Source organism: Rattus norvegicus, chromosome 1, assembly GCF_021556685.1.
Source record: "Rattus norvegicus strain SHRSP/BbbUtx chromosome 1, alternate assembly SHRSP_T2T, whole genome shotgun sequence".
Taxonomy (NCBI): Eukaryota; Metazoa; Chordata; class Mammalia; order Rodentia; family Muridae; genus Rattus; species Rattus norvegicus.
Genome location: NC_141534.1, coordinates 167,534,344 through 167,551,417, shown reverse-complemented (window position 1 = coordinate 167,551,417; position 17,074 = coordinate 167,534,344). Strand labels below are relative to the sequence as shown.

Below are 17,074 nucleotides of genomic sequence, written 5' to 3'. Positions count from 1 at the left end.
CACCAGAAGAGGGCATCGGATCTCTTTACAGATGGTTGTGAGCTACCATGTGGTTGCTGGGAATTGAACTCATGACCTCTGGAAGAGCAGTCGGGTGCTCTTAACCGCTGAGCCATCTCTCCAGCCCTATTCTTTAGTTTTAATAGAAGGGTTAGATCAGAAAAAGTTTACTAACCACATGAAGTTATTGAAGCTAAAAGTCAGTAAAATGTAAAAGCAAATTATCCAGTCCTAACACTCGTATACTAGACAAAACAAATATGTAACAATTCTCACACCTCAGAGAGTTCAACTAAAAAACACTAATCTATAGATATTAGAGCTTGAAATAGTAAATATCAAAAACACATAAAGCATATCAGTATAAGGAAGGCTTCTGTGAACAACCACATGTATACACAAATATCAAGGATATCTCAATGATGCTTTCAATCTTTTTAGGAACCAAGTAAATTGTTTCAAGATGATCCACTTTATGTCAGGCATTGGTAATTCACTCCTCTGGTCCCAGCATCACTTGGAAGGCTGAAGCAGAAAGACTGTTATGGGTTGTCTGAGTTAGTGTCTCCATTGCTGTGAAGAGACACCATGACCAAGGAAACTCTTATAATGGACAACATTTAATTGGGGCTGGCTTACAGGTTCTGAGGTTCAATCTATTATCATAATGGCAGGAAGCATGGCAGCATCTAGGAAGGCATGGCACTGGAAGAGCTGAGAGTCCTACGTCTTGTTCTAAAGGAAGCTAGGAGGAATCTCTCTCAAAGCCCACCCCCAAAGTGATACACTTCCTCCAACAAGGCCATACCTATTCTAATAGGGCCACACCTCCTAATACAGCCACTCCCTGGGCCAATCATATTCAAACCACCACATGGGTTCAAAACCACTCTAAGCTACAGAGTAAGATATTTCCAAAACAAAGGCAGAGGGAAGGCTCAACCTGTTAAGGTGTTTGCCACCAAGTCGGATGACCTAAGCACCAAAACCCATATTGTAGAAAGATAAAGTTCCTACAAATTGTTTATTTTCTGCCACACTTACCACAGCAGGTATGAGTGCATGCATATACATAAACAATAAGTATATGTAATTTTAAAAAGAATCAAAATAACAGACTTTGAGGAGGTGCAACTTGTGGGTGGGTATATTATATAGTTAAAAAAAATACTAGTATCTACTGATTAAGCATTAATAGTTTATGACAATCTCTGTACTTTTATATATTAAAATTTAATTAAAAAAGGAAAATATATGCATTTATTTTTACTTTAAAAATTTTAATTTGCATTGGTGTTTTGCCTGCATATATGTCTGTGTGAGTGCGTCAAATCCCTTAGAACTGGAGTTACAAACAATCGGGAGCTTAATGAGCTGTCATGTGGGTGCTGGAAATTCAGCCCAGATCCTCTGGAAGAGCAGCCAGTGCTCTTAACCACTGATCCATCTCTCCAACTCCAAGGGAAAACATCTGAAGAATGCAAAACCACATATGATTAAATCACAAATTAAAGAAGAGAAAAAAAAAAAAAAAAAACACAGGATCTCACACTGTAGACCAGACTAGCCTCAAGTTTTTAAGTGTGGAAATTACAGGTATGGGAGGCCAAGCCTATCTTTTAACTTTTCTTCTTAAAAAATTATTTTATGTGTATGGGTGTTTTGCTTACATGTATTCTCTGCACCACATGTGTGCCTGGTGCTGGAAGATCTAGAGAAGGATACTAGATCTCCTGGAACTGAAGTTACTGGTTGTGAGTGGCTATGTGGGTGCTGGGAATAAAACCAGGGTCTGCTAATAGCCAATGTGAGCCACCTCTTCAATCCCTGGCTTTAACTTTTAAAATACATCATACTTATTGCTTACTTATTGTCCTAGTTAGGATTTCTATCGCTGTGATAAAACACCATGACCATAAGCAATTTAGGGAGGAAAGGGTTTGTCTTATACTTTCACATCATAAGAACTGAGGCAGAAGCCATAGAACACTGCTTACTGCTCACTCCAATGCTCGGCCTGCTTTCTTACACAACTCAGAACCACCTGTCTATGGGTAGCACTACCCATAGTAGGCTGAAATCCCCTATATCATTTTAAAAAAATGCTGAGGGAATGTGGGGGTGCAGCAGAAAAGGCTTGTCTATAACCCTATCAAATGGAGAGAGACATTTTCTCAAATGAGATCTCTTCCTCTCAGATGACTCTAGTTTGTATCAAATTGCCAAAAACCCTAGCCAATAAAGATGCAAAACCTCAATTCTCCAAAACTCTACTGAAACTATTTACAAATAAATAAATAAATAAATAAGCAAGCAAGCAAGTAAATAAACCACTAATTGATTCTTTTGAGAAACCTAATGGCCCTTTTCTTTTTTTCAAGACTGGTTTCTTTGTGTAACTCTGACTGGCCTCGAACTCAGAAGTGCCTTCCTCGTATCCTGAGCGCTGGGATCAAAGTCTCACAACACTATGATCAAACTCAATGGTCTTTTAAAAAGCCCACATTTTCTTCAACAAGTTATTAACCATAGACTAACTCTAGATACTCAGGATATAAGATCTTTTCTCTCCTAGGTTAAGTTTCCTCAATCTTGCTTTATGGTTAAAGTCACTTGCTAGATGATTTAGAGGAGTCATTGATCTCTTTGACCTTTTCCCAAGGTGGCTACATTGACTAAGTCTCTATTTTCTTCCTTTCACTACTTAAAAAAAATCATTTAAATATTAAAAGTTTTTTTTTTTTTTTTGATTCTTTTTTTCGGAGCCGGGGACCAAACCCAGGGCAAGCGCTCTACCACTGAGCTAAATCCCCAACCCATATTAAAAGTTTTGAGAGCTGCTATTCACTTCAAAGTATGATTATGAAAAAGAAATTCAGGGGTTGGGGATTTAGCTCAGTGGTAGAGTGCTTGCCTAGCAACCGCAAGGCCCTGGGTTCAGTCCCCAGCTCCAAAAAAAAGGGAAAAAAAAAAAAAAAGGAAAAAAGAAAAGAAAAGAAAAGAAAAAGAAATTCGTAACCCAGGCATGGAAGCTCACTTGTAGTCTTAGCATACAAGAGACTAAGGCAGAAATATCAAGTTCCAGGTCAGTCTGTGCTATATAAAGAGAAAGAGGGCTGTGTACATGGGGAAACAGATAAACACAGAAAAGAATTCCACTGACTAGGGCTAAGGATAGAGCAGTTAGGAAAGTTTTGGCTAGCTAGCATATCTAAAGTCTTTGGTTCAGTGTTGACCCCAAAAAGCAAGGTTTAAGGGGGAGAGATGCTAGCCATGTAGACATCTGTTTATCATTTCAGCACTGGGAGGAAGAAGTAGGTGGTTTCTTGGGACTCTCTGGCCTGTCAGATAGCCTAGTCTAACCAGTGAGTGCCAAATCAATGAGAGAAACAGGGGATGAGATCCTAGTAACAACATCCAACTTTGTCTTCTGACTTCCACACACAAGCTCACACATGAACTCATACATAGAAACACACACACACAAGAAAAAAATGTCAACCAGGATTATTCTGTCCAGAATATAGTAATTCTACAGGTAATATGGCCAACAAAACTAATGATCTAACATTAGAACTAGCACTGAAAAAAAAACAAAACACAAACAAATGGGCCTACAAGTGAAATCCTGTATTATATGTAAAAAATAAAAATTTAGCCAAAAATCACTAATGTTTTGAGTACTTAAGAACGGATATAGATAAAGTAAATGAGAGGTTAACTTACAAAGACCTATGTGGCTGGAGAGAAGGCTCAGTGGGGTTCAGAGCACTTGCTGCTTTTCCAGAGGACCTAGGTTTGGTTCTTAACTACCTGCATGGCAGCTCCAACTATCTGTAACTCTAGTCTCAGAGGATCCATCAACCTCTTTTGGCCTCTCAAGGCACCAGGCATGCTCATGTTTTGCAATATATACATGCAAATAAAATATGAATACACATAAAATAAAAGTGAAACTAACAGTGTGTGTGTGTGGTTGGGGGGATGCCTTTAATCCCAGTACTGGAAATGCAGAGGTAGGCAGATCTCTAAATTTAGGACACCTAGCACACATAGCAAGTTTCAGGTCAAATGATGCTATACAGTGAGTTCCCATTTCCAAACAAACAAATAAAAACCTAATAATATAAAGGTCTTGCTAATAACCTTAACCAATTCATGCTATTTGGCAGAATGAGTAAGACCACACTCCACAGTGGACTATACCACTTACTATGGTTCATTACTATATTGTGGCCTACATTGATTGCAGAGATGTCTAGGTTTTGGATTATATTAAACAACCTCTTTATTTCAAAAAAATAAATAAATAAAGGTCTTGCTGCTTGCTACCCAAATTCACTATATAGACAAGGATGGCTGGACCTACCTGCCTCAAACCCTTAAGAGTTAGGATTACAGCAGTGTATTACCATGATTGCCTGTTCCTGCTTTTAAGAACAAATGGGGGCTTAAATGAACAGCAAGTGCTAACTGTTGAGCTACCTTTTCAGCCCTTAATTCTTTCTTCCTTTCTTTTTTGAAGTCACCCTGGCCTACTTGAGACCTTGTCAGGAAGGAAGGAAGGAAGGAAGGAAGGAAGGAAGGAAGGAAGGAAGGAAGGAAGGAAGGAAGGAAATTAGACAGACAGCTTAGTGAGAAGGGTGCTTGCATGAGGATATGCATTTACTTGACAGCACTAATGGAAAAGGCTGAGTACAGTTTGCTATCCCAGTGCTGGGAAGGAAAAGCCAGTGAATTCACTGGATGGCCAGCCTAGCCTAATTGACTGGAGAGATGGTTCAGCAGTTAAGAGCCCTTCCTGCTCTTCCAGAAATCCTAGATTCAAGTTATAACCCCAGTTCCAAGTGGGATCCAAGGTCCTCTTTTGACCTCAATGGGTAATGCACATAGTACAGATGCATGTATGCATATATTCTGACACACACACACACACACACACACACACACACACACACACACACACACTTTTCAAAAAAAGAAAAAAATGAGGAAGGAGAAAGGCAAATTTTTTAACTGTTATTTGTCATGCTCCCACAGGTACTTGGGACAGAGTTTAAACATACAAGGCAGGAGTTCTAAATAAAATGTATACCCACTCCTTCATTTTTTGTTCTGTTTTTGGAGGCAAGTTCTCACTATGTAGCCCTGGTTGACCTAAAATTCACTATGTAGACCAGATTGGCCTCAAACTCACCAGGACACACTTGTGTCTGCCTGTTCAATTGCTGGGATTAAAAAAAATGTGCCACCACACCCAGACCTTTTTGGTGCTTTTAATCCCCTAAATATTTGTTGTAGATTTATTTTATATGCATGAGTGTTTCGCTTGCATAAATGTAAACTATGTGCCTGCCTGGTGCCCATAGCCTAGTGCACAAGGTCAGAAGGCATTGGCTCCCCTGAAGCTTTAGTTATGGATAGTTGTGATCAAGCGAGGTCTTCTGCAAAACAAATGCTCTTAAATGCTCAGGCATCTTTCCAGCCCCATTTCCTTTTTGAGACAGCTAGCCTTGAATTCATTATAAAACCCATGTTTTCCTCAAACTTGCAGCAATAATCTTGTCTTGACCTCCCATGCTAGGATTACAGACATTCATCACACCATTCCTAACTCCAAGAAGTAGTAATCTAGGGAATAGGGAAATACGGCTTAGTAAAGTCCTGGGTATTTTTTTTTTTTTTTTGGTTCTTTTTTTCAGAGCTGGGGACCGAACCCAGGGCCTTGCGCTTCCTAGGCAAGCGCTCTACCACTGAGCTAAATCCCCAACCCTAAAGTCCTGTGTATTAAGTATCCAAGTTGGACATTAAAAAAGGAAGGAGGGAAGGAAGGAAGGGTGGGCACCATGTATATCTGAAATCCCAGCATTGCAGATGCAGAGACAGTAAGATTCCTGGAGGTTGCTGGTCAGCCAGTCTAGATGAATCAGTAACCTTTAGGTTCAGTAAGAAACCTTGACATAAAAAAACAAGGTAGGACCAGCAAGATGGCTCTGTGGATAAGAGGAGAACCTGGAATTCTTGATCCTCTTGTTTCTACCTCCTAAGTACTGAGATTACAGAGAAGTATTACCATTTGGTTGGATTGTTAGTCCTTACAAATTGTTGAGGACATTAAAGAAATGTGTGTGAAAGGATTGTATCAGTATTTAGTATACTAAAATCTAATTATGAAAAATTAAAAGTACTTAATATATCTAAAATAGTAATAAATCTCATTACATGTTAACAAATTTCTTTAAAGATTTCCTTTATTTTTATGAGTACACTGTTGCTGTTTTCAGACATTGAAGAGGGCATCAGATCCCATTACAGATGGTTGTGAGCCACCATGTGGTTGCTGGGAATTGAACTCAGAACCTCTGGAAGAGCAGTCAGTGCTCTTAACCTGAGCCATCTCTCCAGTCCAACAATTTTTATTTAAAAAAACTACAAGCAAAAACTCAATGAGAATGGCAGTGTTTTATAGTATTTGCAAAGCTTCATAATGTTTAACTCAATGGAAGACGGCTATACTCTTACAGTTGCTTTTGACATGCTTCACATAGCAGGTAGGCTCTTAGAAATTACACTATATACCTATAAGGAAGTAAGAGTGAAAAAATATAGCATCTTAATATTCTGGATCCATATGGGGTTTATGGATCCCTTCTTGTAGGGTCTTATTCGATTTCTGGGGAACAGCAGGTCAGTTTGAGAGCTACTGGATATGATAGTATCAGGCCATTTTGTCCTTGCAGCTTCATTTTGCAAACTAAGAAACTCAAAGGGAATATCTTCTGTATCTTATTTTTAAACCTTACAACTTGATAGTAAAGATTAAGAGCACAAAGTTCAAATTTCCAATGTTAGTACTGGCCACTGACCTTTGGCAAATTACTCAACATCTTTTTATGTTTCAGCTTCTTCATCATTAAAAATAATAAACAGGACTTATTGTATATAGTGCCATTATGAAGACTATTTAAATGTAAAATTTTTCTAAGAGTCTGGCAAATTCATTGTTTAGTAAAAACTTAAGTAGTTTACTGAAACACTTTAAGTGGTTTAATAGGTTCTACCCATAAGGAATTTTCAGATAATAAATGCAAAATACCCAATACAGCAGAGTGACCCATACTACACTATTATAGCACTCAGTATTACTAGTCTCTGACACCTTTTCCCTACTTAGCATATTGTAGTTCAAAAAGTTGTCAGAAAAAGGGTAATGCAAAGTGAAAAAAGCAGTATTAGTTATGCATGTCTCCTTACCATCATGTTCACTAATAATCAATAACAATTACATTTGCAGTAAATTCCATTGTAAACCACTTAATGACACTCCTAAAGGCCCCTCTGGATTTCTAGACAATAGCCTGATAATAACAAAAGATCCTCCTGAAGGAGATGTTAGGACTTATGGAGTTTAACATTCCTTTATCATATACTACTAGAATAAAGAGAAAATAAGACTGCCAAAACTCATGAGATTAATGAAATCTGTCAAGTGCTAAAACAATTACAGAGCAGGGTATCGTTCATTTGAAAAGCTAAATAAAATCACATGACCACATCATCTGCATATTTGACGTACTTTTTTTGTATTATACTAACAGCAAATAAGTTAATAGTTTTAGCTGGGGAAAGAAATCCTGTTTAAATCAAAATGGAAAAAAAGTATAATATGTAGACAAGTGAGTTCTTTTAGTGTTTTAGAGAAACAGTTAATAGGCTAATAGCTTTGACGACTATTACATTTAACTACTGTTTGGTCACCAAATTTCTGAGCAGCAACCATGAAACTGGTTCTCTGCTAGTAATACGGGTTCGATGAACATAAAAAGATAATTTTTATGGAGCTTGCATTCTGTTCTGCCCAGGGAAACACATAAAACAAACACATAAAATATTATAAATGTGGTAAATACTATTAAGAAAACAAAGAAGGCTATTCCAAAGACCACAGTCTTTAAAAGCTTAATTGTGGATTTCTAACAGACTTAAAAATAAATAATTCATAGCAACTTACATCAATGTAACATAGACTCTACAGGCCTTTACTAATGCATAAGAAAGCTACAGACACTGACTGTGAAAACAAAAATCAATCTTTCAGTGTCAAATGTATTGGATAGCATTACTTAGCAATATGATGATCTCAAAAGATAATTAACCTCACAGTTCTAAAGAGCAAAAAGCATGCAAACATAACCCTAAAGAAAACAAGTGAAATCTGATACATAACTTAATGTAATGTGGTTAAATTATATATAGAAAGGTTGTTTCTATATATAGAAAGGAAAGCTGAAACAGAAAAAGAATATTGTTTTTAAAGCTAAGGAAATCTAAATAAATAATGAATTTTAGATAATATAATCAATATTTGGCCATTTAATTTTAACAGATGTACCTTATTAATGTAAGGTACTAGTTGGAAAGAGGGTGCAGGATGCATAGGTATCCTCTGTACTATCTTCTCAATTTTCCATAAATCTAAAACTGTGCTAATATATAGAAATGTATACATACACACATAGTTAAATCTAACAAGGTATTATTTAGTTTCCACTTGGGAAGGTTGAGAATGAATGAAAAGGAATAGTTGATAAATTATCTAAAGAAAGAAATGACAGACCTGAGAAGCTGATATAGGAGGATCTGGTACCTTCAAGGCCAGCCTGGGCTACACTGTCTGTCTCTCTCCACTTACACACACACACACACACACACACACAGAATGAAAAAGTCATATTAAAACATATTACTGTTTTCCGTACTCTATTTGCCAACTTAAAAAAATTAATTTTTTTATGACTGAGGCTATAGCTCAGTATGTATGGTGTAAAGATTCTCCTGAAGGAGATGTTAGGACTTATGCAGTTTAACATTCCTTTATCATATACTACTAGAATAAAGAGAAAATAAGACTGCCAAAACTCATGACATTAACTAAATCTGTGGTACCTAGTGCCACATAAACCAAACACAGTGGCAACCACTTGTAATTCCAGCACTTGGGTGAAGACAAGATCATCAGATATTCAAGGCAAGTTTGGTCTATACAGATCTAGTTCATGGTAAACCTCACTACATGAAATTGCCTCAAAAAATTTTTCAAATAGAAAAAAAAGAAAGGAAATGAAAATAAAAATGGGTATGGTAGCTCCCCCTGAAATCCCAGAACTCAGAAGCTGAGGCAAAAGGACTCCAAATTTGAAACCAGCCTGGGCTAGCTGTAACTCAGAATGTAACTCTAGCTCAAAAAGAAAAAGAGTAACCAAAGAAAATGAGAAGTCATACAACTCTAACACACTCAAGAAATCCAAAGGAAACCTGTAGTTAAGTATAAGTTAAGACCTCTATGTATGATAAAAACTTCAACAGAAAGATTAATGGATTTTTGTGTAAACTAAATTTAGTCCTGTATCACACATGAAGCAGTCAACAATCTCCATAGACTGTACAATAAGCACACTCAAACCTATTATTAACAATGACCAATGAACTTTATTTTATGTACGGCACTGTCCTGAAACTGCCATGTAACACTAACAGGATCAGGATCAATTTCACAGGTTTTCATCAAGTTACTCACCTAAGGAAATGCTTATTTTATTTAAAAATTTTTTATTCTTGGGTTGGGGATTTAGCTCAGTGGTAGAGCGCTTGCCTAGCAAGCGCAAGGCCCTGGGTTCGGTCCCCAGCTCCGAGAAAAAAAAATTTTATTCTTACATTTATGTATTTATTGTAGGTGGATGTTCATGGAGATCAGAGTACAACTTCTGAGAGTTGGCTCTCCCTTTCTACTGTATAGGGCCTGGGGATTGAATTTAGGTTGTCAGATGTGGTGGTGAGTGCCTGTTTTACTCACTGAGCCATCTTGCTGGCCTGGACGTTTATACTTAAGAAATATCCAAAAGCAAACAAGAGGGAGAAGAGCTCTTTCCATTAAACAAGGTTATAGGGAAGACAAATCCAAACATATGAGGAAAAATTATTTCTCAGGTCCTGCTGAAGGTAAAATTGCAATCGGTGTTAACCAGATATAAAGTTCCAAATTGGTATAAATAGTGCAACCTAACAATAAAAGCTAAGAATATTTTACCATTTATATGCTTTCCACTCCAAATAATGTTCTCCATAACTTCATCTAAGATACTTAGTAGGTATTCATTGTTTGATTACTTGGAACTAATCCCCCAGTGTCTGAATTTAATGATGGTCAAGAAAAATGTAGAGAAAAACAAAGATTATAATCTCTGAATTACTGTTCAGTTTGTATAATATAAAGTTGTTGAAACAAGTAATCTTCGTGACAACCATTACAAAATTAGTACCTTGTATCTATTAGAAAGAACAGTGACTGCAGAACCTTGACCAGGCAAATGACATTACAATTTCACTCACAGGATCCTATGAAATATTAGGTATATATTAAAAAAAAATCAGTTAACGCAAATAGTATTCTAATCTAATTTAGAGAGCTAGATGATCTATTACCCTATTACCCAAAGGCAATCTTACAAAACAAAGATGTATTATTTTAAGCCTCTCACATACATCTTAAATATGTAATTGGAAAATACTCAAGAAGAAATTAATAATTAACATTTCACCCGTTAATCCTTGCTTTTATCATCATAAAGATACCTAAATATTTCATGTTGAAACGAGAAAAGGGGGAAGTGAGAAGAGAAAAATTCGAAGTAAACTGATCATGACATAGCATCTGGCAGAGATCGAAAAGGCATCAACAGTGCCAAGAGAATTGTCAATGATGAAAATCAATAGAAAATAAGGATTTCCAACCAGTCCCAATCCAAGGGACCAAAATCATCACTGGCAACGCCACCTCTTTTCAAGTCGATTTCAGTTGAAATATATTAACTCACTAACCCTAATTCTTCATTTAGGTGAAAACTGAGCGAGAATTGTTTTTCTCTGACCACCACTTCGCACCTTCCAGGAGACTTGTACAACTCAGAGCCAAGCCTCAGGGGAAAACAACGCCCAGATCCCACCCTCCTTCATCCAAGGTTGAAGAGGGGCCCGTTCCCCAGAGTTGGGGGCTTCTCGGAGTGGGACCTCACTACCAGTTCCAATGGGAACCGGAAAAGGAGCAAGGAACAAGGGTGGGGCCCCAGAAAGCCGGCCCCGGTGCAGGAGACCACGCAGAGCAGAGGAAGAAAGAGATGGACTGGAGGCTGGGCGGGGTGAGGGCTGAGGAGGACAGAGCGGCCCGAGAGGGCCCGGCAGCGGGCGGCGGAGTCCGGACGAGGATCGGAGGTCTCGGCTAAAAGCCCGATAGATCCTAGCGAGGAGGAGCCAGGGACAAGGGGAGCCAGGGGACCCCGGGGAAGGGCTGGTGGGGAGGGGGGTTAGGAAGAGCGAGGCCGGCGGGGAGCCTCAGCGACCAGAAGGGCTGCACTGGGGGCGGTGCGGGGAAGCCGCGGCCGGCTGCCAGGAGCGGGGGAGCCGCGCACTCACCGCTCTGCTCTCCTAGGAACACCAGCTTGAATTTCCTCAGCGGATTCCCGAAGTCTCCGCCCGCGGACATGATGGAGCCGGAGGAGCCGCCGCCGCCGCCTCAGCTCAAAGACCTCTTCCAGACCGCTGCAGCTCCAACCCGCTGACGAAGAGGGCCGAGCGGAAGGGGCAGCCTCGGAGTCCTCTCGGCCCCTGCAGGGCCGAGCAGAGGGGCGAGGCTGAAGGGAGAGTGACTCCACCGACCGGCAGCCGTCGCCGCCGCCTCCCCGCAGAGTCGCCTAGCACCCAGCCAGGCCCGCGACCGCGAAGGGACGCAGGGCGGTGTCGGAGGCAGCCAGCGGTGCGCTCGGGCTTCGCTAGCCTAGCGCCGTTCCTTCCCTCAGAACGCGGCGCGGAGACTGAGGTGAGAGAGGAGGGTGGCGGGGCGAGCGCCGCAGACGCGTCTAGGACCTAGCACGCGCAGCGCTCGGGCTCCCACAGCAGCCGCCGCCGCCGCCACCGCAGCCCAACCCGCTGAGTGCGCGAGCCTCTGGCACGGATGCGGGGCGAGTCCGGGCGCGAGCCTGAGCCCGGCCGGCCTCGGACGTGCGTGCGTGGGTGCGTGCGCGTGCGCGTCACCTCCAATGCCTTCCTGGTTTCGCCAGCTCTCCGGGCTCCTCCCGTGCCGCGGAGAAAGGGGCCGATCAGGTTTCGACTGGCGTCTGGAGAAGACAGGAGGAGGCGGGACCGAGTTCCGGGTAGGCGAGGGGACTCAGGGAGTCGGGGGGGGGGGGGGGTGGAGAAGGAACGCTGACGTCACTGACAGTCGAGCCAATCAGAAAAAAGCAGAGGGAGGGCAGATGCTGAGTGAGGTGGCGGCGCGAGAGCGCGCGCGACTCTCGCGCAGAGGAAGGTGTAGGGTCCTGGCGGCCATGGGAAGTGTGGCTCGACGCAAGGCGATTGGAGGCGGGAGGAGGGAAAAGAAGGTGGGACGGAGGCGGAGCCGGAACCAAGGTGGAATGACCGCAGCAATGCGTGGGTGGGGTTGGGTCACTCTAAGGTGCATCATAAGTGCAAAACCCTTAACGTTCCTTCTCCTTCCTCAGGTCAGCCCCTGTTTGCACTAACCTTCTAAACATAATTCTTTGCTCCGCATCTTCGTTTATAGATTCCCCTCCGTTACTCCGTGGAGTTTCATAACTACCAGAAATAAGTCCTCTCCATTTTGTGGATGAGGAAACTGGAGCCCAGCAGAAGGAAATGACTTGCAAAATCCACATAGTCATGTAATGGAATCAAGGTTTTATTTGAACCTCTGCTGTCTCCTTACTGTTAAGCCATCAAATTCCCTAGTGTGTGTTGGCGTGATCCTCTGTTGAGTGGCCTATGTTTTTGGATGTCCATTTCGTCAGATGAGAACCATATACTACGTGCTAGAAATGGGTTTAGATATTATATAAACCAAACCCCTGATATTGCAGATAAGAAACGACTGTCCACATAGCGATGCAGCTTTGGAAAAGGTCACACAACATGCCTCAACACAATCACGAATCTGCGGAAAAGAGTATTTAAGAGATCACCCTTTCCCCTTAAAGCAGAACTTCTGGATAGACCTGAGTGGGGCTCTCTCTTTTTTTTTTTTTTTTGGTTCTTTTTTTTCGGAGCTGGGGACCGAACCCAGGGCCTTGCCCTTCCTAGGCAAGCGCTCTACCACTGAGCTAAATCCCCAACCCCGAGTGGGGCTCTCTTAAATTAGCCATCCTAAACATTTCCAATTGTCAACCTGATTCACGTTCCAATAAGATAAAGGTGAATGCCGTAAGAAAACATGAACTAAGCATAATGTGGACAATTACATAACGTATAATTAAATGTATGTTTTCATCTAAATGAGATCCCTAAAAAAAGAGTATTAGACAAATACACAATAATTTGAGTATAACATGAATTTTAATTAATAACAGTATTTTGATACTGATTAATTTATTATAACATGTAAGTTCTATTGATGTAAGCTGTTAATAGAGGATTCTGGAGTGGTATATGGGAACTTCTATAATGGCCTTTGTAAATCTAACTATTCTCTATCTAGTGCTTCACATCGTAATTCCAACCCTCAGGAAGCTAAACCAAGAAGATTGTTGTCATGTACAGGCAAGCCTGGGCTACAGAGTTAGTTCCAGCTTAGTCTAAGGTATAGAGTGAGGTCCTACCTCAAAAACAAAAAAAACAAAATAAACAAACAAACAAAACCTAAAGATAGAGATAAGAGCCAGAAGTAGAGTGATTTTTTTTCTCTCGCATGTATGAGGCCCTAAATCTACTCTTTAGGACACCTAAAAATCTTCTAGAGCCAGACACAGTGGTGCATGCCCAGGATCATAGTAGCACTTGAGAGAGAGAGAGTTTGGAGGATCATAAGTTTAAGGCCAGCCTGAGCTACATACCAAAGTTAGGCTGCATGAAATCTTGCATCAAAGGAGGGAAAAGAGTTCTAAATAAAGTCTATTCATAGAAAAAATAAAGAAGCATTGAATTAGATTTTGGCATCAGCACAATTTCTGCCACTCTTCAACATCTCATGGGACAAGATCTAAAAAGGATATCTCTGTTCAGCAATAATAAAACTCTTTTAAAGACATCAAAACTCAAATCTGCAATCCCAGTAAGGGGGAAGTAGAGGCAGGAGTTTAAGATCATACATAGGTGAGTTTGAGGCCAGCCTGAGCTACATAAGATCTTGCCAAAAATGCTTTGAAAACATAAATAAATAAAAACGTAGAAGTAAAAACATCAAAAGTCTCTCAAGTGAATTTTAAAAAGTCTACGTATAGTATCTTCTACACAAAATACATTTTCATGTTATAGACAAGGTTAAACAAGTACCTCATCAAATGCAGGATGATATACTGATGAAGAATAAATTAGAAGGTAGAAGTTCTGGTGCTAGGAATAGCTCAGGGGTACAGTGCTTCCTTTGCATACCTGATGTCTTGGGTTTGTTTAATCCTAACACTAAGTCAATCAATAATAAAGAATTACAAAAAAAAAAAAACCATTTTCCTGCAGTTCCTTTCAAACAGGTGGTGGGATTTTTGAATATATATCTAAAAGGAAAAAGGAAAAACTGGGTCATAACATAAATATTTGAGTTTTAAAACCACAGTAGCAGCTAATACTAATAATGATGGAGAGTTTCAGACCAGCCTAAACTAAGTAGCAAAACCTTGTCCCAGAAACAAACTATCCAAGTCTGGTAGTTCACACCTATAATCCTAACAGGAGGTCTAGCTTGGGTTACATAATTAATCTCAGAGGGGCCTGAATTTCAGCAGAAGACGTTGTCTCAGAAGAAGGGGAAGGAGGAGGAAGATGAAGACGAAGGCATTGAAGGTATCGATTGTACAGGTAGCTTATCAGGTCAGATAGGACACCCCCAACAGCACCTACAAAGAACAGTAACAAACTATTTCTCAAGTGCTTTTGCAAACAAAAGTGAGAGTGGCTGTTGCTCTGCTGGGTACCAGCTTTTCATTCTTTCCTGAAATAGCCTTTGGAGTGACATCTGAGGATTCAAACTACTTTGTACTTCCTCCAGAACTTTATGAATCAAGTCCTTCCTGCTGCTTTGTCTCTATAGTCACCAAGCAGCTGGTGCTATTAGGAAGAGAGGGATGTACAACCCAATTCTGACCTCAAATGCTTCATACCTCATCAGGTTTGATGCCTCCACTTTTGTTCCCTCTCCCCCTTCTTCCCTTTCCTCTATCTTCCTAGATCTCACCATGTTATCCTGGCTGGACCAAAATTCAAGCAATTCTGCCTCCAACTCCAAAGGAGATAGGACCCAGGTGCATGGAACTAAGCTTTGGTTTTACACTGATGGGTGCATGGCTTCCTTCTCCTCTGAAGCCTCTTTCATATTTATCAGGTACACCACAAGTCATATGCTTTCCCTTCAGAGATTCCCCTTCCCCAACCCAAGTACAGAGAACTGAATATAACAGAATCAAGAGTATCCTCAGCCCATCTTCAGAGTTTTGTCTTTTCTTTTCTTTTCTTTTTACTTTTTTAGTTTTCTCCAAGACAGGGTGCTTCCATGTAGCCCTGGCTGTACTCACTCTGTAGACCAGGCTATCCTAGAATTCACAGAGATCTGCCTGCCTCTGCCTTCAGAGTGCTAGGATTGAAGGAGTACCCCACTATGGCCCAGCTAGACGTAGAGATCTTCATAGTCTAAAAGGTACATGCATAGTAAGTGCTTCAAGTACAGGTTCAACAAAAGGAAAAAATTTCTTTGGAGAAGAAGGAATTAGAGGTCTGTATTTTGTATCTTTAAAGTCATTTATGGTTGGGATTTGTAAGATAGGGGCTTCCCATGCACCACAAGCAGTTCTTGACCTGCAGTTCTCCCACCTCAGCCTTCTTGGTACCAGGATCACAGAAATTCATCGCCATGCCTAGCTAGCACTGCCGAATTATAAAGTGCTCTCTCACCATCACTTCCTGCACACACTTCTCTGCACCTCATCACCTTGTCCCTCCCTTTAATCACAATACTCCTTTCAGCTATCACCTACAAAACCTGTCTATTTTGGCTGCTACAACAGTAACAGAATAGCATGAGCTGGATGGTCTAAACATCAAACATTTAATTTAATCATTAGAAACTGGGAAAGCCAGGGTTATAATGCCAGAAGATTCAGTGTCTGGTGAGAGCTGTTTCTTGGTTCATGAATACTTTTCTTTTCCTTGTGTCTTTGTATGACAGAAAGAGAGCCAGAGAGCTCTCCAGGGTCTTTTATAAGGACACCAATCTCTTTCTTGGTGACTCCACCCTTCTGGCCTAATAAACTCCCTAATTTCTATACCTGGTACTAAATTTAGTGGGAATCAGGATTTCTACATTAGTATTTTGGACAGACACATTCACTCCACTGAAGAACCATTGAGATGCCCTCCCTTCTGCTTCTCTTCCCACCAAACTACAAGTGAGTGTCTCCACTTGTCTCCACTTGTCCTTTCAGGTTGTCTTTCTCTCCTCACTTATCCCTCACTGCTAGTTCTTGGTTTTCTCTGACTTTAATCTCCGTAGGATCAGAATTCATGTCTTGTACCCTAACTTTTGAAAAATGCTTGGTACACAGTAGCCATGCAACAGATATTTGCTGAATGGATAAGATAAATGAGAATTTATTTCTTTACTGTCTTAAAAGAATGAACAGGATTTTGGACATTTGAGGAAGGGTAAAACCATTTTCTTAGAACAACAGCCAAAAATGTGTTAGTGTAAATTGATACTATTTCCTATTTGTGCAAAGGAGATGCTGGACCAAGTTCATAACTAAAACCTAGCAGCAGTAGAAGGGAACAGGCTTAGCTTGGTAGCTGCAAATTCAGAATTACCTAGAGCAGCTTCTTTGACTAAAGTAATTGGCAATCTCTAAGTATGTCCAGGGATCTTATGTAGAAACTGTAATAAAAGTATAACTCACCTTCACTCAGATAGAAATTTTCTTTTCTTTCTTTTTTTTTTTAAGACAAGTCTCTCACTATGTGGTCCAGACTAGCCTTGAACGCATAGAGATCCACCTACCTTTGCTTCCCTGGTGCTAGAATTAAG

General features: G+C 40.5%; 2 protein-coding genes and 1 non-coding gene across 5 annotated transcripts in view; 2 read left to right on the top strand and 1 right to left on the bottom strand.

Annotated features, from left to right (window-relative positions):
- Rab6a (RAB6A, member RAS oncogene family) overlaps positions 1-12,009 on the bottom strand; it is a 38,666-nt gene extending 26,657 nt beyond the window's left edge. For both annotated transcript variants that reach the window (NM_053366.2, NM_001414455.1), the window contains 1 exon segment: positions 11,470-12,009. In NM_053366.2, coding sequence (NP_445818.1) covers positions 11,470-11,539 — 70 coding nt within the window. In that variant the 5' untranslated portion in view covers positions 11,540-12,009.
- Positions 4,104-4,244, top strand: Snora4 (small nucleolar RNA, H/ACA box 4). Its single transcript, XR_015655833.1, has one exon. It is a non-coding gene; the product is annotated as a small nucleolar RNA SNORA4 (small nucleolar RNA).
- Positions 12,010-12,040: 31 nt separating the features above from the next.
- The window catches only part of Mrpl48 (mitochondrial ribosomal protein L48), a 61,739-nt gene continuing 56,705 nt past the window's right edge, over positions 12,041-17,074 (top strand). The window contains 2 exon segments of one of the 2 annotated variants that reach the window (NM_001428993.1): positions 12,041-12,206; positions 12,617-13,703. In NM_001428993.1, coding sequence (NP_001415922.1) covers positions 12,093-12,206; positions 12,617-12,661 — 159 coding nt within the window. In that variant the 5' untranslated portion in view covers positions 12,041-12,092 and the 3' untranslated portion in view covers positions 12,662-13,703. 2 annotated transcript variants of the gene reach the window in all.